This window comes from Mandrillus leucophaeus, unplaced genomic scaffold (assembly GCF_000951045.1).
Source record: "Mandrillus leucophaeus isolate KB7577 unplaced genomic scaffold, Mleu.le_1.0 Scaffold434, whole genome shotgun sequence".
Classification (NCBI taxonomy): Eukaryota; Metazoa; Chordata; class Mammalia; order Primates; family Cercopithecidae; genus Mandrillus; species Mandrillus leucophaeus.
The window spans coordinates 432730-455412 of NW_012104632.1; the positions used below are offsets into that span (position 1 = coordinate 432730).

A 22683-nucleotide genomic window follows, 5' to 3' on the forward strand; every position below is an offset into this window, starting at 1 on the left:
AGTTAGTGAGTGAAAGTATGCTGGGCTATTTACAGAGTCTCAAAGTATCTCCCTATAAGATACTTTATCAAGGACAAATGGAAAAATAGAAAGTCTACAGCGTAGAAATGCCAGAGACACCTCCTTAACCAAGCCAACACCACCAATAATGGGATAAAGAGACACTTCATGCTACCAACATGGTGCTCACAGACGGACAGTGTCAGTTCTGCAGTTTTCCTGCCCAGAATGCAAAGACTGAATCTAATACACAAGAAAAGAGACAAACCTAAAATGAGTGACATTTTATAAAATAAATGCTTTATGCTCTTAAAAAATGTTAAGATCACAGCTGACCAAAAGACTAAGGATTATTCCAGATTGAGAGAGAAGAAAGAGATATAGCAACTAAATGCAATGCAGGATGCTGAGCCAGATTTTTTTTTTCTTTTACCACAAAAGGCATTAATGAGGCAACTGGGGAAATTTGAATATAGTCCCTAAATTGGACAACAGTAATACGTTAATGTTCAAATCTTGATTTTGATTATGGTGCTATAGTTACACAAGAAAATGTACTTGTTTTTAAGAAGTACAGACATATTTAGGAGTAAAGGGGCACCAGGCCTGCAACTTATTCTGAAATGTTTCCAGTAAATACAGATATAGATAGAAAGATAAAGCAAATGTGGTAAATATGAGCAAAGTGTGTTCAGAAATTACCTGTAATATTTTTACAACTTTTCTGTGAGTCTGAACTCATTTCAAAATTTAAAGTTAAGAAAAATATGGCAGGGTACGGTGGCTCACCCCTATAATCCCAGAACTCTGGGAGGACAACCCAGGTGGATATCTTGAGCCTAGGAGTTTGACAGCAGACTGGGTAACACGGCAAAACCTTGTCTCCATTAAAAAAAAAAATACAAAAAACTTCAGCCAGGCATGGTGACGCAAGCCTGTAGTCCCAGCTAATTGAGAGGCTGCGGTGGGAGAATCACCTGAGCCCGGGAAGTCGAGGCTGCAGTGAGGCAAAATCGAACCACTGCACTCCAGTCTGGGAGATGGGACTAAGACCCTGCCTCAAAAAAATAAAAAATAAAAAAGGTACTAGAAATAAAAACAGTGTCCCTAGAAAGACTTGTTCTTCATATTACAAAACGTTATTAAAAATAAAGACATCTGACTTGATCAACATTCTTGTCAGAATCCTCCCACTATGTTAAATAAAAATAGTTATACAATAGCAGATAGTTTGGCCGTATGTTTCCTCTGACCTAAACTTTTAAATATTTTACTGTGATGTTTACCTAATAATTCCTAACACTTGCAGGATCAGTAACTGAGTAACAGGCAAGTCATCCTGAAGGGGAGCAAGATTCAAGGAAATTTTAATTATATACCTGAGTTGACTTGAAATGAAAAATTAAAACTGAGGAAAGTCAATTTTAAGGGAAAAGGAAAAAAGTCACAACATGTAAAAAGAAGTCAGAAGGATGCATTGTGTGTCAACTTGGCCACTGTGAGGAGGAGGCTGATGAGAAGTGTTAAAAATTCCTTCAACAGTGGGATATTTGCAGTTAGAATTGTTTGGCAGCTGGTAAGTAGTGGCCCAGCTGCTTAGTCAAAGCAGAAACTGCCCCTAAAAGTGTAAGGCCCACCATAGATAAGTATAACCAACATCAGTGTGGCACTTTGAAATGTACAAAATCCTTCCACACATGCACAAACTTCTTCAATACATCACTGTCATTTAATAGAGAAGGCATAGGAGATTGCTCTCAAGATACGGTGTGGTGAGAGAATGGTGAAACTTTTTGTTATCAAAATAATGTTCTTTTAAATTAACAAAATTTTAAGTGACATTTTTATTCAATATATCCCATCTAAACTGACAGATATTACAAAGACTTTTTTTTTGAAAGCTGTCTTTTGTAAGCAGAACTTGCTGGATTCAACTTAGTAAAGTAGTTTACTGTGATTACCCATTGAAATATGAGGAAACTGTCCCATTACATAAAATTCAGTTTCATAAGTGTGTGGCATAATAGGCCTCTGTCTTTGTAGTTTGTTGCTATTCCAGCCTGAAAGGATGGTCAATGCCATTATTTTTGGTTCTGCTCTGTCTGTTCAGAAAGATTCTGCTCTTTCTGTTCACAGAACGGAATCTAGCATGTACCTACTAAAATTCTGAAGCTCTACCTCCTGAGAATACAGGATTTCAAAATAAAGATCTAAAGTTATTAGATTTTGATCCACAGCACTCAAGGATAAAAAGCATGTTGGGAAATAGGCCCCAACACATCACTCCTATAAACTCACCTTGGAAATAATGGTTATATTCAAGAGTGACCATAAAAACTAAACAGATTCTATTACAGGGCTCCCCTGATGACCCCAAGAATAATAATCACATGAAGAAATGATAAGGAAATTGTTATTGGCTAAACTGTGTCACCCCCGCCCCAAAATTCCTATGTTGAAGTCCTAGACCCACTACCTCAGAGTTGACCACATTTGGAGGCATGGTCTTTAAAGAGGTGATTAGGTTAAAATGAGATCATCAGAGTGGGTCCTAATCCAGCATGACTGGTATCCTCGTAAGAAGAGAAGATCAGGACCCAGACAACACAAGGCACAGAGGAGAGGCCACAGGAAGACACAGGGAGAGGATGGCCACCCACAAGCAATGAGAACAGCCTCCAAAAGAAACCGACCCTGTTGGCCCCTGGATTTTGGACTTCCAGCCTCCAGAACTGTGAGAAAACACATTTTTGTTGTTTCAGCCACGCCAGTGTATGATACTTTGTCATGGCAGCCCTAGCAAACTAATACAAAGACCAGTTTTAAAAAGTTAAACATAGATCAAGAGTCCAGAACTCAGACAGCAAGATCGTTTACGATATGCTTTAAAACAAAATCCCAATTGTAAGTGCCTGAAAGGCTTACCTATACATATCTGTACGCCAAAAACTTCTTTCCTTCAACTTTCTACTAAGGTTCAGTAAATAATAAGGAAGAGTATAACACATCATACCTTCCATCCTCAGTTTCCCAGCACAAAATATGCCAAAACAGCCCAACTCTGGCCTACTCTAAACAGCCTGAGAGCCCTGGCCTCTATCACTTTAAATATCATCAAAAAGGTCAACATTTGCTCACATCCAAAATGTCCCTTCTGACACGAATGAAATTTTACAATTAGTTAGAAATCCTTTTCCCAATAATTTCTCCTCATTCTTTCTACCAAACACTCCAACTCCATAAAAGACGAAAATCTTTTCATCTGGCAAGTCTAGAAATACATTTTTTTAATCCAAAACTACTCTGAAATTAGAATATGGTATTTTTTCAATTATAGTCAATTGTTATAAACCAGAATTTAGGTTGCAGTAATTCTTAATTTTTAAACAAACGCAACACCCAAGGGCAAAATCAAGTTGCAAGAAAAGTTTCTGAAATCCTTCTGGATATAAAGGTTCCCTGTGATGCAGAATTCTCCCTGATGAGATTAGAGTGTGTGGCCTTCATAGAATTCAACAATCGCACTGTACCTTTCCTTCCACGGCAAGAGGAGGTTCCTCCTCCACTGCACCAATCAATATAAGCAACTGACTAAGGCTAACAAAAGCGGGACAGTTTACCCGTCTGTACTCAAAGATGTGGACAGCCGACTGATCATGTTTCGGGTTTTAATTACTTATTAAGATTTTATTCCTTTCTATTTGGGAATTTTCTAACTTTTATAGCCTTTGTAGACTATACAGAGGTTGCTTTTCCAAAAAATTTAAATCTAAAAAAACCTAGCATCTGGAAATTAATTACACACACACATACACACACACACACACACACACACACACATATACACACACACACACACACGAATTTGGAAATGTGTATTATTAAGGGTCCTAATATTAATCTTAACACAAAGGCCTAAGCCATGTAGTAAATACTTTTCTCTATCAGCTTCATTTTTGGAAGAAAAGAGTTCAGTTTCCATTTTTCCTCCCAGACTCTTCTTACACAAACACCCTTTAACAAAAAGGAGGTCTCTTTAAAAGTAGTTAATATTTCAAATACGTTTGTTCACATGTAACAATAATTTTGCAGTTAACTGACAAGAGAATGAGAGACAGTTATTATTTAATATGTGGCTAAGTCTGCCATCTTTTAAGATGTCAGACAGGCTTTATATTAACGACAATAGCAATAGCAATAATGTTAATAATAATGACAACAGTAAGAGTAAAAATGTCAACCAATATATAACAAACAGCATGCAAATGTTATGGATAAGATACTCACAGTTAGCAGAAAGAATGTGTGCTCAGTATAAACCAGGTACTAATTTGAATATTTAAACTATATTAACTCATTTAATGCTGACAATCCTATACAGCAAATGCTACAATTAATGTCATTTTACTAATGAGGAAATCAAAACATACAGAAGTTAAGGAACTTGCCTATGGTCATACAGCTAAGTAGGAAGAGAACTAGAATTTACTTGCTCAGAGTGAAAATAGTAGATGTTTGCAATTAAGAAAAACAATGATTAAATGAGTTCTCCATTAGTCAGTTACAGTTGTTCTAAAACATTTTACAATTTCGAATCTCACTGAATGTCTCCATAAAAAACTATATATCTGACTTCATAGGGTTTACAGACTTCCCTAAAGCTCATGAGAGATCCAGATAACCCAGGTTAGCTATTCCTGCTTTGGGATCCTGTCAAAACCAGCCTGGCTCCCACCTCTCCACTCCAGACTCCATGCTGTCTATCTCCCCAGAGTTAACAAGCAGCTGAGGACACGGGAAGCACCAAGATCAAGGGAGAAGATGAGAGCCAAGAACTGGGAACAGGCTCTTCTCCCTCTCTGGCTGAATGAAAACTGGAGACTAGCTTCAGAGAACTCTAGGGGAAGAATGTGAAAGGAACACATCAAGGACATAGATTGGCCTGCAAAGAGTCATGGACCTTGGGGGAAAAGTCAATAAAGGCTCCAGATGGGTCCATGGTCTCTCTGCCCAGGAATCCAAGTAGTCAATAAAAATTAGCTCAATTCTGTCCTTGAGATGAGAATGCTAGGAGACATATGCTCTTCCAGGCCTCCGGAGTAGATATGGTTGTGTCTTCAACCATTTGAAGGGCTGCTGTCACTTAGAATAGTTCAAGAAGCAGAACTCAGTATTGATAACCCCCAAACAACCACAGCAAAACCACAGCAGGGGGATTACTACCACGAGAAAGAAAAAAACATTCAGAATACTGATTACACAGGCCAAGTGAAACAGAGCTGCTGAAGGACAGGGAAAATACAACTTTACCCAAAAAGCAGTAAAGGCACTTAAAAACTTAAGGAGTAGCAATGCACATATGTGCATGTGCACACACACCCCGTGTCCTCCTTCCATCTCCCCAGGGGATTGGTCCCAGGACCCCTGTGAATACCAAACTCTACAGATGCCCAGGTCCCTGATAGAAAATAACACAGTATTTGCATCTAACCTATGCATATCAAAAGACCCGTACACTTTTCTTTTTTTTAAGAAATGGGTCTTGATCTGTCGCCCCGGCTCAGTGCAGTGGCATGATCATGGCTCATTACAGCACTGATCCCCTGGGCTCAAACAATCCTCCTGCTTCAACCTCCAAAAGTTCTGGGATTACAGGCATGAGCCACAGCACCCAGCCCTTCCCATATACTTTAAATCATCTCTAGATTACTTATAGTAATACAATGTAAATGCTATATAAGCTGTTGCTGTGCTATATTGTGTTTTTACTGGAATTTTTAAATTGCTGAATTGATATTTTTATTTTATTTTTAAATTTTTAAGCCACAGTTAATTGAATCCACAGATGCAGAACTAGTAGGTAAGGAGAGCTAACTGTAATGCACAATTAGAATTTCTGAGCTAAAACAATGGGATTTCCCAATTGCACAATTTAGTCAGTTACTTCAAGGAGAGAATAATCACTGCTGCAACCTGAATTAGTAACCTGGAAGATCAATAAAGAAATAATGTCAAGAGACACAGCATAAATACAAAATGACAGTTATCGTAAGAGAAATCTATCCAGTAGACTTAAATTGCAAAAACTAAAAGTTTCACAAGGAGAAGAAAATTGCCGAGGGAAAGAAATAGTTAAATAACAGAAGAAACTTCCTCTGAAATGAAGCAATACTTAAACCTGAACATTGAGAAAGGGCATGGACTAAAAGGCAGGGTTAGCGTATACAAACACACACCAAGGCATATCCTGGTTGGAAAAAAAGTCCCTGAATTCCAATGATTAAAAGAAAATTAGAGCCAGGCACAACGGCTCATGCCTGTAATCCCAGCACTTCGGGAGGCCAAGCTGGAGGATCACTTGAGACCAGGAGTTTGAGACCAGGCTGGGCAACAAAGTGAGACCTCATCTCTACAAAAAAATTCAAAATTTAGCCAAGCGTAGCAGCATGCACCTATGGTCCTAGCTACTTGGGAGGCCGAGGCAGGAGGACTGCTTGAGCACAGGAAGTCAAAGCTGCAGGGAGCCAAGGTCATGCCACTGCACTCCAGCCTGGGTGACAGGATGAGAAAAAGAGAGAGAGAGAAAGAGAGAAATTAAAAAAAAAAAAAAATCGGGCAAACTTTCAGACAACAAGACTACATTATCTCTAATGGGAAAGAAATGAGAATGATACCAGATATAATACTAGAAGCTAGAACACAGCTGAAATTCATAGACTCCTGAAAGCCAAGAACCGAAACCCAATCCTGATCAAGAATCCTGTACTCAATCAAAACAGTATTCCCCTTTCAGGGCTAAAGAAACATAGTTGAGGATGTGACATTTCAGAGCATATACTCCACAAATTCTACTGAAGAAATTTCATGAAAAATATGCGCTACATAAACAAATGAACTAGGGCAGAAATCTCAAAAAAGAAAGATGAAGATACAGCAAATAATGAAAGATGTGTCTGGGCTGTACACACAGGAGTTAAAAAAGGTCTTTGGAAACACAAGAGATAAACTACAAAAGAAAGTCAAAAATAGCTCAGAAGTATTAAATTATCTTAGCAAATCTTCAGTGTTGGAAAGTCGAGGGAACTAGTTACATCATCTTTACAAATGATAGAGAAAACGTCTGTCTGAATAGAACAATAAATACATTATAAAGGACAATAGAATTTCCAAATTATCAATGGGAAACAAAAGGGATAATTAACAATTATTTCAGCAACAAACAGAAAAGGAAAAACAAAATAGAAGACAAGAAAAAAACACTTAAAATATAAGATAAAATAAATAAAATCAAGTATTTAAAATGGGAAGAAGTAAATTTTCACACTAAAAGAAAATGTTGGATTAGGTTCTTAGAAAATTTTTTCAGGCTGGGTGCCAGTGGCTCACTCCTGTAATCCCAGCACTTTCAGAGGCCAAGACAGGAGGACCTCTTGAGCCCAAGAGTTCCAGACCAGCCTGGGAAATATGTTGAGACCCGCTGTATACAAATACATACACACACACAATTTTTTCTAAACTAAAAAAACAAAACAACTAATAAAGAAGGCTTTAAAATAAAGGACTAGAAAAAAAAGGAGGAGATACAATATGATATGAGTCAGAGTAGGATTTGAGATTAAATATTTAAACAAGATGAACATTCAGGCAAGAAAAAAAGGCACAGAATTCATGTATAAGAGCCATAAACCCACATACATCAAATTACGCTGCACACAAATATGTAAAAATATGCATTAGGAATGCAGAGAAAACTTAAAGACATATACTTCAGTATAACGTGAAATTACATGATGTCTGATATCTGTGTTGAAATACTCCAGCCAAGAGAAGAACAACTGAGAAAAAGAAGGCATACCTGAAACAACACTGGGAAGTAAATAGGAAGCTGGTTGCAGATTCCTGGGGCTCTATTCTACTACTGTTGCTATTCTGAAGTACTTCTGTATGTGTGAAAATTACAATGAGGAAAAGAAAGTGAGACAGACACACAAAGGGAGGACGGAGGAAGGGAAAGAAAAGAAGGGGAAAAAGAAAGAAAAGGAAAGAAGAGAGACGGAAAGAACCAAAGGAGGAAAGAAGGAAAAAAATGCAAAGATGTCTTGGATACAAAGATTTTTGGGGCAGTGAACCTCTTATGATACCATAATGGCAGATACATTTGTCCAAACTCACAGACTGTGTAACACAAAGAGCAACCTCAGTGTAAACTACAGACTTTAGTTAAAAACAATGTATCACCAGGTGCTCTGGCACAGGGCTATAATCCCAGCACTTTAGGAGACAGAGGCCCCAAGAGTTCGAGACCAGCCTGGCCACATAGTGAAACCTCATCTCTACAAAAAAATACAAAAATTAGCCAGGCGTGGTGACGTGTGCCTGTAGTCCCAGCTACCTGGAAGGCTGGGGTGGCAGGATCGCCTGAGCCCAGGAGTCCAAGGCTGCAGTGAGCTGGGATCTCACCACTGCACTCCAGCCTGGGTGGCACCAAGACCCCCATCTCTAAAAACAAACAAACAAACAAACAAACAAACAAAAAACCCACAATGCATCAATATTGGCTCATCAGTTGTAACAAACGCACCACACTAATATGAGACACTGAGTAGAGAAATGGTGTGGGGTGAGGGAGGGGCATATGGGAACTCTCTGTACTTATATATTCTATAAACCCAAACTGCTCTAACAAATAAAGTTAGTTTTTAAAATTATGATGAAAAACTCCACCTATCTCTTTCTTAAACAGGTTCAATTTTTAAAGGGAAAGAAAAAGAAGAAAAGATATATAGAGGAATTGAATAAAACAATTGATAATCTTAAATTTTAATAGATGATATTCCCTCATAAAATTCTGAAGGTCTACCACAGAAAGATGTTTGAAGTCCTACAATCATGAAGGATACCAGTATCAAATGGTTTGCATCTGAGTTCTAATTTCAAATATAAGGGTAACCTTATTACCCATTTAAGAATTCAAATACAGTACCCACAGGTATCTCTGAAAAATAAATTTTTGATTAAAAAAATCCTAACTTTATATAAAACGAATCAAAATAAAGAACTCATTAATCATGAAGCTATGGTGAGATGCTGACAGTGACCATAAAGAGATAAAATACACAAGTAAGATGAAAGCTCTAGGAGAACCATGCCTACAGAAAAGAAAGGAAATGCTACAATCACATAGAACTAATAATAAAACAAGCAAACATGAAGAGTTAGGAAGTAAAGACAGCAGGATTAAATATAAGCATGCCAATTTCCATTACATTTGTAAAAAAGAAACAATATACTCTTTCAGGCTGAAATATGAAGAAAAATGATGACAAAAATATAAATGTTTTTCATAATCACTTTTCTTATTAACAACATATTTTAGTTCCATGTCACTGGAAGGGAAAAAAAGAACATATTTTAGGAATTAACCTATCTGTGGAAAGTTATAAACATCTATCTTAATAGTCCAGCAATTCCATCATTCTAATTTCTTTTTCTTCTGTTAAATATAAATATAATAAGCTAATCTATAGGCTAATTTTTCATATGGAAAAATAAAAGTCATGAGAAAGGAATAGTTCTACTAGATACTGTTCTATAATATATAGCTATAATACCTAAACCAGTGTGGTGCTAGGAGATGAATAAGCAGAAAAATTTAAAAAAGAAGAGTGAAGTAATAGGTCTGCATACATCTGTTATTTCAGTATGTAATGTAGATAGCACTTCTAATTATTACAGAAAAGACTGATTATTCAATAATTGTTGGAACAATCAGGTAGTCATTGGAAAATAAAATAAAATGAATTCCAAATGAAGATTTCACCATGAAAGATGAAATATTTGAAGAAAACATGAAAGAAAACAGTTTGATTTCTCATAGAGCACAGAAAGCCTAAGTATATCACGCCAGAAATCACAAAAGAGAAGATTTAAAAATTAAACTGCATACCAATAAAAACTTTCTATATAAGAAGAAAAAATATATACAAAGTTAAAAAGGCAATAGATAAGGAAAAATACCTAAAAATCATATCTGTTATGTTTTCATATATGTATTTGTTATCCTGCCAGGACATTAAAAAAAAAAAAAAAAGGTTTCTCCTCCCTTAACTGTCCTCCACCTTATCCAATTTATCTCTTTAAATTAACCAATCGGAACTAGTTTAGCCTGTGCGGTCTAACCCCAGCCAACAAAGGAACGACGCAGCAGCAGGGGCCATGTGCATCAGGGATAAGAACCCCTTCCCCTCCCTTGTCTAAGTGTGTGCTCACCATTGCTCCATCTGTAAGGGCACACCCTTCTATAGAAGAACCTTGCCTTGCTGAGAATTAAAAAGAAAATCATATTTTAAAAAAAAAAAAGCTTTTTGCTGAATCATAGATCAGTGCAGTTGTTTACTCATAGAACATCTTAGCCCCGTTCCTCATACCTCACTTCCCCATGGGGCAGTGTGGTTAATGGCCTGCTTCCCCCACACATGCAGAGGAGTATGCACCTCTAGAAAGGAAAGCTCATCAGTGACAGACTGGATTAAGAAAATGTAGCACATATACACCATGGAATACTATGCAGCCATAAAAAAGGATGAGTTTGTGTCCTTTGTAGGGACATGGATGCAGCTGGAAACCATCATTCTCAGCAAACTATCGCAAGAACAGAAAACCAAACACCGCATATTCTCACTCATAGGTGGGAACTGAATAGTGAGATCACTTGGACTCGGGAAGGGGAACATCACACACCAGGGTCTATTATGCGGAGGGGGAAGGGGGGAGGGATGGCATTGGGAGTTATACCTGATGTAAATGACGAGTTGATGGGTGCTGACGAGTTGATGGGTGCAGCACACCAACATGGCACAAGTATACAGATGTAACAAACCTGCACGTTATGCACATGTACCGTAGAACTTAAAGTATAATAATAAAAAAAAAAAAGAAAGGAAAGCTCAGACTATCAAGACTATCAAACTCAGAGCTTGTAGAAGAGTTGCTGGCATATCTGCCCCCCCTCAACTTTTGGTGGTGGGGAGAGGGGGGTGAGAAGGTGATGTGGAGAGGCAGCACAGCTCTCTGGGGAGGGGCAGAGAAGGGGAAGGTCTCTATTTTACCAGCCTGGGCTGTCAACAAATGGCTTCAAAGGCTCTGCCTTTAGGGTTGCTACCCCTTAATCCAACTGCCAGGGTCTTTGCTCAGAAAGCACCTGCCCTGTAGACCTATGAAAATATTCACAAAGCCACTCCTTTCTGACAATACCACAAAGGGCTAATGTCCCCCGAAAATAAACAAATACCTACACATCAATAAGAAAACCCAAAGGGCAAACGATCTAACAGTCAATTCCCAGAAAAGGAAATATAAATGAATCTATAAAGAAAAATTCAACTTTATCATGATAAATAATGAAAACAATATACCATTTTTCACTATCATACAAAGATCAAAAGGCAAAAAACACTTTCGGCCAGGGAGAGAAGAAACAAGCTCTCCTTTAAGAGGTAAACTGATAAAACTTAGCTAATTTACAAAAGCACATATATTCCCAGCAATTCTACTTCTGCACGTGCAAAGTGGATATAAAGGGTCACTCATAATTGCATTATTTGGGATAGCGAAATACTGGGAAAATTATCAATAGAGATCTGGTGAAATTATATGACTGTTACATCCCTATGACTCGTTATTAAAAGTCATTAAAATGAAAAAGATAATGCTTTAAATTAGGCATGGAATATTCCCAAATTAATACGTTAAAAAAACAAAGGTTCCTTTGACAGAGGAAAAATAAATGGCTGTGGTAAAAGTGTGGTATGCAGAGTAACTTTTCCATTGTAGACTCTTATGAATCACTAGGATTTTTTTAAATGAAGTATTATAAGTTCTGAGTATTACCATTCAATAAAATAAGAAACTAAAATTATCCCAGCAAATTACATACATAGTAGTCCCCCCTTATCCTTGGGGGACATGTTCCTAGGTCCCCAGTAAATGCCTGAAACTGTGGATAGTATAGAATATGATTGCTTTCAATTAGAACACTTTTCTACTCATATCTTACACATACATTTTAATGTCTTTTCCATCTTAACTAAGCACTTACCATGCACTGTGGCCATAACTTTTGAAGTTTGACTTTTGACAGCAAAAGTAGCACCAATTTCTTTTCCTTCTTCACAATGCCACTGATAGAAGATTCATCCTTACCGCAGATCTTAGCAACCTCAGCACATGACTCTTTTCTTTCCTTATTAAGCCTAGAACTTTCACCTTTTCACCTAAAGGAAGCACTTTCTGGCTTCTCTCTGGCATATATGAATTGCCAGCAACAATATTCGTGCGTGCTGGGGCCATTATGAAATAAAGTAGAGGGTATGGAACGTAATTTCCTAGCAAGCTATCCAATATACAAAATATAGGTACTTAGATAGCCTTGACCAACTGCACAGAATTATTTGATAAAAATATCAACTTCAGGATGCGCACGGAGACTGACGCCTGTAATACCAGCACTTTGGGAGGCCGGCGGCAGGGGGAGCGGGGGGCAGATCATGAGGTCAGAGATCGAGACCATCCTGGCCAACATGGTGAAACCCCGTCTCTACTAAAAATACAAAAATTAGCTGGGTGTGGTGGCACACGCCTGTAATCCCAGCTACTCGGGAGGCTGAGGCAGGAGAATCACTTGAACCTGGGAGGCGGAGGTTTGCAAGCTGAGATCACACCACTGCACCCCAGCCTGCTGACAGAGTCAGACTCCGTTTAAAAAAAAAAATTCAACCATAGGGTCTTATAACAGAAATGACCATGGCACAAACTTGAACAAACTTATAACCTGAGATAAATGAGCCAAAAACAAATGGGAAAAAAAGATAACATAAGAACACAGTAACAAACTGCCCATTTGTTAATTCCATAAATACTGATAAGTACCTCAATTAAAAAATCTTGTATCCCTTGGGTCTGGAAAAGAATACAAATATTTTGCAGTCATCTCAAATTGTCTTCAAAATCAAATTATAAGCTGTTATTCTCATTATGACAAAATAAAGTCTCCACTTTAACCAAAAACATGATTTCCCAGCTAATTATCTAATTAAATATACTTAGTTATAAAGATATATTTTAATCAAAATCAAATTAATCTTCAAAAGAAAAATTCTGTCACTTCTAAAGATAGTCACAAAATAAAATATAGGCTACAAAGGTAATTTCAAAGGAAGTATGAGTTTTGAGGAACAATTACTGAGCTACTATCTATAAAAATGCTGTAAGTATTTACAATATTGGTCTCAAAATGCATCTAGATAGATCACTTCTGCCACATTTAATGAAAATCAGCCCCATTATTTGATAGTTATACTTTACAATGAAAATGCAGCAATGTTTTTAACTTTTTACACAAAACTTACAGATTAAAATTGTGGTGATTATATTCATGTGAAAATGGTGGGCTGGCAGTCAACTTTCCCTCCAAACTACTTCTAAGGTATACTCTTACACTGCAGAATACAGACAGTTAAAAACGCTATTCCCAGACTCCCTTAGAGCTGAGGTTTCCATGTGACTGCATGAGGTTCTGGATGTGTCAATCAAGTGCGTATGCATGAAATTTGGAAAGGAAAAGTGAGGTAGCAGTGATGCACAGACTGTCATTCCACCGCCCGCTCACTGCTTTTGGGGGGTGTTGAAAGTCAGGACACAAACTTATTTAATCTATAGGGATAATGTATCTCTAAAGCCGTCAGCTTGGAACTTGGGCTTACTGGGGACTAGAAAACAATTGGTGGGGAATGTGAGATCGGGAGGTCTTCTTAAAAACATCACAGGGTAAGAATATAGGAAGGAATCAGCCAAAACCAAGATGAAAACACAGATTTGCAAACCCAACACTCAACACCATTTCTGCTCTAAAGTCATTTGCCATTCCAGGAAAAAAGGACTATGAATATTAGCTATACTTTTGGTGGCGTCAAGAAATCAAAAGCATAACCATGAAGACAGGAGGCCACCAAAAGTATCAGTTTATCAAAGAACCCTGATAAACTACCCCCACTTTCAGTGGGCACCATAAAGGAATGCAACCTACAGATAAGACTGAACTGGAATAAAACCAACCATTCTCTAGAACTGCAACTGGGCTGTGTATCCCTTCAGGAGTTCAAGGAACCTTACACTTTGAGCTTAGATTGCTGTAGTCACAAAATACTACTGTCCATAGGCATGCAGCAGAAAAAATAATTGAAAAATCTCTATAAGAAAGAATCCATCATCCTGGGTTTTAATTAATCAATAAAATAACAATTTTTAAAATAACTGTATATGACAGTATAATAACAAGGCCCAACAGGAAATCAACAGCACAACCAAGAAACAGCACAAAAAACAGATAACAGAAGTAGTCATAAGACGTCATATGTCAAAATATCAGACACGTACTACAAAACAAATAAGCTAATTATGTTCAAAAAACAAAAGCCAAAATTGAAAATTCAAATAGGAGACAAGAAAAGATAAAAGTCAGTGAATCATACTTTTAAAAGAACCAAACAGAAATTTCAGAACTGAAATATAAACAATTGAAATCAGGAACTCAATGGGTGATTAATTAAATACAGCATAAGGGAAGGGAAGAAAGACAGAAGAAATTTTCCAAAAAAGACGAAAAATATCAAAGAGGGCATAAGAAACATAAGAGATATATTAAGGAGGTCTAAAATGAAAGTTATAGGTTTATTCATTTGTGTGTGTGTGTGTGTGTGTGTGTGTGTGTGAGATTGTTTCAGAAGTAATGGTGGAGAATTTCCAAAAAAATATTAAAAGACGTTAATCCACAGAAAAAATATTCAATAAATTCCATGTACACATGTATGCAAATGAGCGAAAAGTTAAAGAGAATCTAAGAGAAACAGAAATTCATAAAGGCTACCAAAAGCAAAAAGCAATTATGTCCAAATAAGCAGAATACAGAATGAGTGGGGAAGTCTCGCCAGAAACAGTGAAATAATATTTTCAATAAATTGAAAAAAATACTAGCCAAACTAAGATTTCTAATTATTTCTTTTTCTTTTCTTTCTTTTTTTTTTGGTACAGACAGGTTCTATGTTACCCAGACTGATCTTGACCTCCTGGGCTCAAGGGATCCTCCCACCTCAGCCTCCCAAAGCACTGGGAACACAGGGATGAGCCACTGCACACAGCCAAGATGCCTAAGAGGAGTAAACACGCATTTCATGAACGAGGCAACACAAAGTCATTGGCTGTCAACAAAAAGAGTTTGTCACAAGTAAACCTCTAACAGAAACTACCAGAAACAAAGTAAGACAAACAAAAGGTAAATATGTGGGAGGAATGGAATGAATGATGACTAAAATAATAAGAGAAATGGCCTTGAGGGATAATTGTACTCAAGTCAGGAGACAGTAAACGGACTTTAAATGTTCTAAGCTCCCTTGTACAGTCTGGCAGCTCAGGCGAAAACATACTGTTATCAGATTTTTTTTTTTCTTTTTTTTTCTTTTTTTTTTTTGAGATGGAGTCTCGCTCTGCCGCCCAGGCTGGAGTGCAGTGGCCGGATCTCAGCTCACTGCAAGCTCCGCCTCCCAGGTTCACGCCATTCTCCTGCCTCAGCCTCCCGAGTAGCTGGGACTACAGGCGCCCGCCACCTCGCCCGGCTAGTTTTTTGTATTTTTTAGTAGAAACGGGGTTTCACCGTGTCAGCCAGGATGGTCTCGATCTCCTGTGGTAATGCAGAGGTTCTACCAAAAGATCAGAAATATTTATAACCCCCAAACTTGTACAGGAAAAAAATTAAGTGATAAATACTGCAAAAGAAAGAAAAAAAAGGAAGAAGACCAGAGACTGTACAAGAAGAAAATATTTTTTAAAATTAGAAATTTAAACTCAAATATACCAGCATTTCTGTTAACTTTCTAAGGAGCAAATGGTCAAGACACAAGACGAAGATATCAAACTGGGCTGAAAAATTATACACTGCTTACAGAGGCACATGTGAACTGTCTTCATACAGGTAGGTCGAGAGTAAAAGGATGAAGAAAGCCACAGCATGCGAAAGATAACCATCAGGAAAGAGGTAGAAATCCACCTGGAGCCCAGACTATCAGCTTCCCAACTGCTGGGGAGCGGCAGGGCCACGGCGGAACTCGCCTCAAAATTCAAGGACACAAGGTCTGTCTACCACTAAGGCACAGGGAACAGAAAACAGCCCTCCTGTACCCATGGGAGGGCTAACCGGGGCCCAAGGGAGTCTCCCCCTGGGAAAGAGGCACAGGCATAAAGACACGGCTCCCATGAAGCACGGGGTCAGAGGCAAGCCCTCAAGCTCAGGATGAAGCAGGCATGCAGAAACCCCACAAGCAGCCCCTTGGTGCACATGTGAAAACTACAGCAGGAATGCTTTCAGCTCGACCCAGCTCATGCCTGCAGTGACTCAACACGCCCTGCCACCCACCCCGTCCCCCAAAGGCCTAACAGAAGAAGAGTTGACACTGTTTTTAGGCATAAGTATGCCTTTCTCAGTCTCTCCTGTCCTACTCCACCCCTTAGTCATCAGCCCATAATTCCCCCACTCACCCACCCCAGTCCTAGGCAAGCACTAATCTATTTATCTCTGTAGGCCACATGTGTTGTTTGAATGGTGTACTGGACTGAAGAGGGTCCTGTCAAAATTCACATCCACCTACAACCTGTGACCACGACCTTACTTGGAAACAGGATCTTGGCAGAGGTAATCACATTATGATGAGGCCGTACTAAATAGGAAGGGTCCTGAATCCAATGTGACTAGTGTCCCTATAGAGAACCGGAACTCTGGACACAGAGATGCACAGGGAGCAGGCAACATGACATCTGAGGCAGGATCAGAGTTATGCTGCCAAAGCCAAGGAACACCAAGGACGGTCAGCAACACCAGAACCAGGAGAGAGGCATGGAGTGGATTCTCCCTCCAACCCCACAGGAAGGACCCACTCAGCTGGAACCTGCATGATAGACGCTGGCCTCCTGAAGCGTAAGAGAACAAATTTCTGTTGTGTTAAGCTACAGTTTATGATCATTTGTTATGGTAGTCCTAGCAAACCAACACAAATTTCATAAAACTAGAATAAACTATCTATAGAAATCTAATAGATAAAGAAATAGTGGCATTTTCTTAGAAAACGTATCATACAGGAGTTCCATGAAATAGCATGAATCTCACAAATACCATGCTGAAAAAAGAAGCCAGGCACAGAAGAATAAATACTATACAATCCCATTAATATAAAGTTTTAAAAAACAAACAAAAGCAATAACACTGCTTAGGTATGTATAATTCAAAGGAAGAATGATATGAAAACTGAGGGTTCTGAGAAGTCAGATAGGAGACAGCTCTAGGGAAGATGGAGGGGGAATCAGAATCATTGAGAAGGGGAAGAAAATGAGGCTGGTGTAAAAAGAGGGGGCTGTTTTGTAAATACTTCTAGACCCAGTTGATGTTTACATCAATTTTTGCTTTATAATAATGTTCAATTATACACCTGTGTTCTATGTATGTTTCTGTATAGTTCACAATTTAAACAAAAGAAAAAAGGGAAGGAGGAAGGAAATAAAGCCACCAGTTACAACGCCGGTAGCTTCCTGAGATTTGGTTAGAACTAAGGAATATGTCCCCCAAAGCCAACAGTTCCAAGGGCAGCCACTTGATTCTCAACCTCCTCACTGTGGCAGAGGTGCCGATTCCTCTGGGAGCCTGGCTGGGTGGTACAGCAGTGGGGGTCACTCCGGAAGTTCACTCTGGGTACCCTTCCTTCCTCCATCCTTCCAAAGATTTTATAATCACTGAATTACTTCCTATTTATAATAGCTAGAGTAATTTCTCTTAACAGCACATACACACTGACAAATACAGTTCATCTAGAAAGGTTCAAGAAAAAAACAAAGTGGTATTTCCAACATAAAGTATTAACAGTGACAAAGCAGAGGTCTAGATACTGAACTTTAGAGGGATACTTATCTGTCATTCCTAACAGATGTCTTAGCACAAGCATAAAAACTAAGTATTTTTAATCCTTTGGGTATATACCCAGTAATGGGATGGCTGGGTCATATGGTACTTCTAGTTCTAGATCCTTGAGGAATCGCCATACTGTTTTCCATAATGGTTGAACCAGTTTACAATCCCACCAACAGTGTAAAAGTGTTCCTATTTCTCCACATCCTCTCCAGCACCTGTTGTTTCCTGACTTTTTAACGATCGCCATTCTAACTGGTGTGAGATGGTATCTCATTGTGGTTTTGATTTGCATTTCTCTGATGGCCAGTGATGATGAGCATTTTTTCATGTGTCTGTTGGCTGTATGAATGTCTTCTTTAAAGACACATGCACACGTATGTTTATTGCGGCACTATTCACAATAGCAAAGACTTGGAATCAACCCAAATGTCCGTCAGTGACAGACTGGGTTAAGAAAATGTGGCACATATACACCATGGAATACTATGCAGCCATAAAAAAGGATGAGTTTGTGTCCTTTGTAGGGACATGGATGCAGCTGGAAACCATCATTCTCAGCAAACTATCACAAGAACAGAAAACCAAACACCGCATGTTCTCACTCATAGGTGGGAACTGAACAATGAGATCACTTGGACTCAGGAAGGGGAACATCACACACCGGGCCTATCGTGGGGAGGGGGAGGAGGGAGGGATTGCATTGGGAGTTATACCTGATGTAAATGACGAGTTGATGGGTGCTGACGAGTTGATGGGTGCAGCACACCAACATGGCACAAGTATACATATGTAACAAACCTGCACGTTGTGCACATGTACCCTATAACTTAAAGTATAATAATAATAATAATAATAAACGAAAAAAAAACTAAATATTTAACAGTTTATGGAGTTAATTTTTTAACTTTTATAAAACGGAGTGGAGAAGGAAGGGTAAAGTACAGAGGCATGGAGAGGAATAAAAAACAGTTGTTGTTACCTGGAGTCTTGTATTCATTTCCAAGAAATAAAAATTCTTCTTAGAGTCCACAAGGAACTCTACGGTCCCAGCAGAGGAATATTTTACTGCTCTGGCAAGAGCTACAGCTTGTTCTCCCATTGCTCTTCGAGTCTCCGCATCCAAAAAAATGCTACATATACAGAAAAGGTGTTTGTCCACATTTTGGACAAAAATCAAGTTATCTTTTGTGCGCATTACATAAACGTTTTCTTAAAGTTTACTCAGATATAGATCATCTATATCAATTTAAGAATTCAAAATATGATGCTTTATATACATTTTATAATATATGTTGACTATATTATTACGCATAACATGCTTAAATAAGTCAACTTTGGATTTGTATAAAACTAACATTTGAACTTTTCACATTACTCTGCAACTTGAATCCATTTAAAAAATATAGCTTAACTTGCCTGCCTGAAGGTGCATTTGGTATCTTGAAGCCAAACATGCAGGATTTAGTGGATATATTGCTGATTCTTGTTATCTCTTCAACTTTTAATATTTAACATATATACATATATATTCCGAATTGCTTCGAGCCAAAAACTGGGAGAAAAATAACTTCTTAGAAACTAACATACACAATCAATCCTCATTGTTCCTGGAGTCCATATTTACAAATGTGCCTACTTGCTGAAATTTATTTGTAACCCCAAAATCAATACTTAAGGCGCTTTCATGGTCCTTTGTGAACAAGTGCAGAGAGGTGAAAAATTTGAGACTCCAGCATGCTAAGGCTGAACAAGGTGATGCTCTCCCTTCCTGTTTCAATGCTCATACTATAACAAGCGTCCTTTTCAAGGTCTATTTAGTGTCACTTTTTTTGCATTTGTGTGTGTTTGTGTGTGTGTGTGTCATTTCACTGCGTGAAATGGCCCTCCAAGCATTGTGCTTAGGTGTTGTCTGGGGTTTCCATGTGCAAGAAGGCCAAGAAGTACTGTCTGGAGAAAATGTGTGTGGAATAAGCGTCACTCAGGCATGTGTTAGTCTTGTTGGCCAGGATTGTGAGTTCACTGTTAACGAATCAACCACAGATATTAAATAAGAAATATACATAAAACAAAATTATGTGTTAATCCACTGAGGAAAATGTTATGAGCAAAGGCTCACAGGAACCTAACACTGTATTTCCCCTGGGGCAATTATTCAGTGTAGACTAATTCAGTAATCAAGGTGACTTTGGAGAACATAACCGCCACAAGTAACAAGAATCAGCAATATATCCACTAAATCCTGCAGGTTTGGCTTCAAGATACCAAACTCACCTTCAGGCAGGCAAGTTAAGCTAAAATGATTTCAACAAACCCTGAAAAAATATCATCAAACCACTTCTGCATTTTCACAGATTTTGCTTCTATGAAAGAAAGGCTCTGAGAAACAAAACATTAACGACTTTTCTACTTGTGGGTTAAAATTATTCTCAAATGAGCAGGATTGAGACAACATGCTAGAAAAGCTTTATTATGGAATAGTATAATAAACTTGCATGAACCTGCCTCCAATATATAGTAATTATTAATACATATCCACTCTGGCTTTATTTGTGCTACATGTCCAATTCTCTACCAGGCCCACCCTTTATTGTTTTTAAAGTGAATCTCAAATTAGGTATCATTTCACTTGTAAAAACATACGTATCTGTTTCTATGAGATAAAGTACTGTTTTGTGACACAACTATACAAAAAACAAGAACTTCTTAAAAACATTTAATATCCACTTCTTAAAAGCATTTAATATCCACTTGGTATTCAAATTTCTCTATCTCATAAATACCTTTATACAGCTGATTTCTTTGAATCAGGATCCAAATAAGGTCCAAAACTGCATTTGATTGGTTTTTGTATCTTAAGACTCTTTTAATCTGGAATGCCCCCTTCCCCATTTTCTGGCCAAGGATCTGGTCATTTTACTGTCTCATTCCTCCCATTCTTGGTTTAACTGCATGCAACCCCACGGTGTCTTTTAACATTCACATTACATTTCTATTTCATATAGATTGCTAGTTAGACTCAGAGCCTTGAATATATTCAAGTTGGCCTGGTGTGGGGAAGGGGGAAGAATTCACAGGTAGGAAGTGTACTTCCTACTGTCTCCCTTTTGGTGAAGTTAGAATAAAATAATGGGTTCAAGTGTTTTGAATTTTATCGATAATATAGTTTGCATTAAGCTAATGTATAGACATAGATGACATTTCAATAATAATTGGCTGACAAAACTAATGCAACTAAAAAAAAAACAACTAACAATTAATATCAAAACATTTGGAGAATCTCAGTGCAGTTGAGTGAAACTCTCTTTCTCCTATTTGATCTTGCCTTTGTCCTTTTCAAAAGCCCTGCTAGATACCCAGAGATATGAATGACCCTAACTAGCATTGCCCTCAAACCACATTAGTAGATTCTTTTTTTTTTTTTAATTAATTTTTTTTTGTTTTTGAGACAGGGTCTTGCTCTCTCACCCAGGCTGGAATCCAGTAGCATGATCTCGACTCACTGTAACCTCGACCTCTGGGTTTAAGCAATCCTCCCTCCTCAGCCTCCTAAGTAGCTGGAACTATAGGCATATACCACAACGGTCAGCTAATTTTTTACTTTTTTGTAAAGATGAGGTCCCACTATGTTGCCCAGGCTGGTCTCAAACTCTTAGGCTCAAGCAATCCTCCCACCTCAGCCTCCCAAAGGGCTAAGATTACAGGCGTGAAGCCACCGTGCCCAGGCAATTCTTACTCTAGGAACTGAAAACTGCACATTCCATTTATTTTAACATTTCACGGTGTACAAATACATATCAAGTCAGTATTAATGATGAGTTCTAGTTTTTTCATTTTGATTCCTACTGCTGTAAATTTTCCTTTTTTTCTCTAAATAAGTAGATATGGTATTCATTATGAGAAGTTTACATTTCTAGACAAAGAGAAAAAACAAACAGATTTTATGATTCAAAGTTCCCAGTGTGGGAAAGATTTCTATCCCAGGTAAGACTTGAGTAGATTTTGACTAAAAACAGAAGGTTAATTGAATTGGAATTGATAATGCAGTCAAGGAAACAGAAAATTACAAGACAAGTGTGCTGAAGACTCTTACTGTTCTACCGGGATCCTTCTTCCCCTTCTTCCATACTACAGTATTACAGTACTACAGCATTAGTTCTAGCTCAGCACACGGTTTCTTAAGAAAAAGATATTTATAAGTCTCCCTAGCTAAGTGTCTAACTTCAGATCAACACCAAGTAATTAGCTTCAGCATCTTCCAGGATCTTCCTAAAGACACAGGAAGAGGATTCCCTTTGGCTTTTCTTCTTCCTCCCTTCTTACATCCTGGTCCTGGGCCTTGAGAACAAATGGCCACATCTTATGTAAGCTACACAGTTCTTCACAGCATACTGGCTGGCGTGTAAGCACAAGCATCCCATGAGAACAGGAAGTGGAAGCTGGCAGTTTCCCAAGGCCTGGGCTGGAAACTGGCACAGCATCACTTCTAAGTAGTCTGTGGGTCAAGCATTCACACAGCACGGAATCAAGAAAAGGGAACACTGATCCTTCCCCTCACTGCTCAAAGAGAAAAATGTCAAAGGATTTGGGGTCCATGCTTTAAAACTAATACACCATGCTATATTTTTAAAAACCAATATAACTAAAATAGAGTTTAATTTTTACCATTACTCTGGGAT

The 22683-nt window shown here is 38.2% G+C and overlaps 1 protein-coding gene across 4 annotated transcripts in view; it reads right to left on the reverse strand.

The window, feature by feature from the left end:
* PCCA (propionyl CoA carboxylase, alpha polypeptide) overlaps positions 1–22683 on the reverse strand; it is a 461774-nt gene that overhangs the window by 251359 nt on the left and 187732 nt on the right. For all 4 annotated transcript variants that reach the window (XM_011993783.1, XM_011993782.1, XM_011993781.1 and 1 more), the window contains one exon: positions 18987–19137. In XM_011993783.1, coding sequence (XP_011849173.1) covers positions 18987–19137 — 151 coding nt within the window. The remainder of the gene's footprint in view (positions 1–18986; positions 19138–22683) is intronic.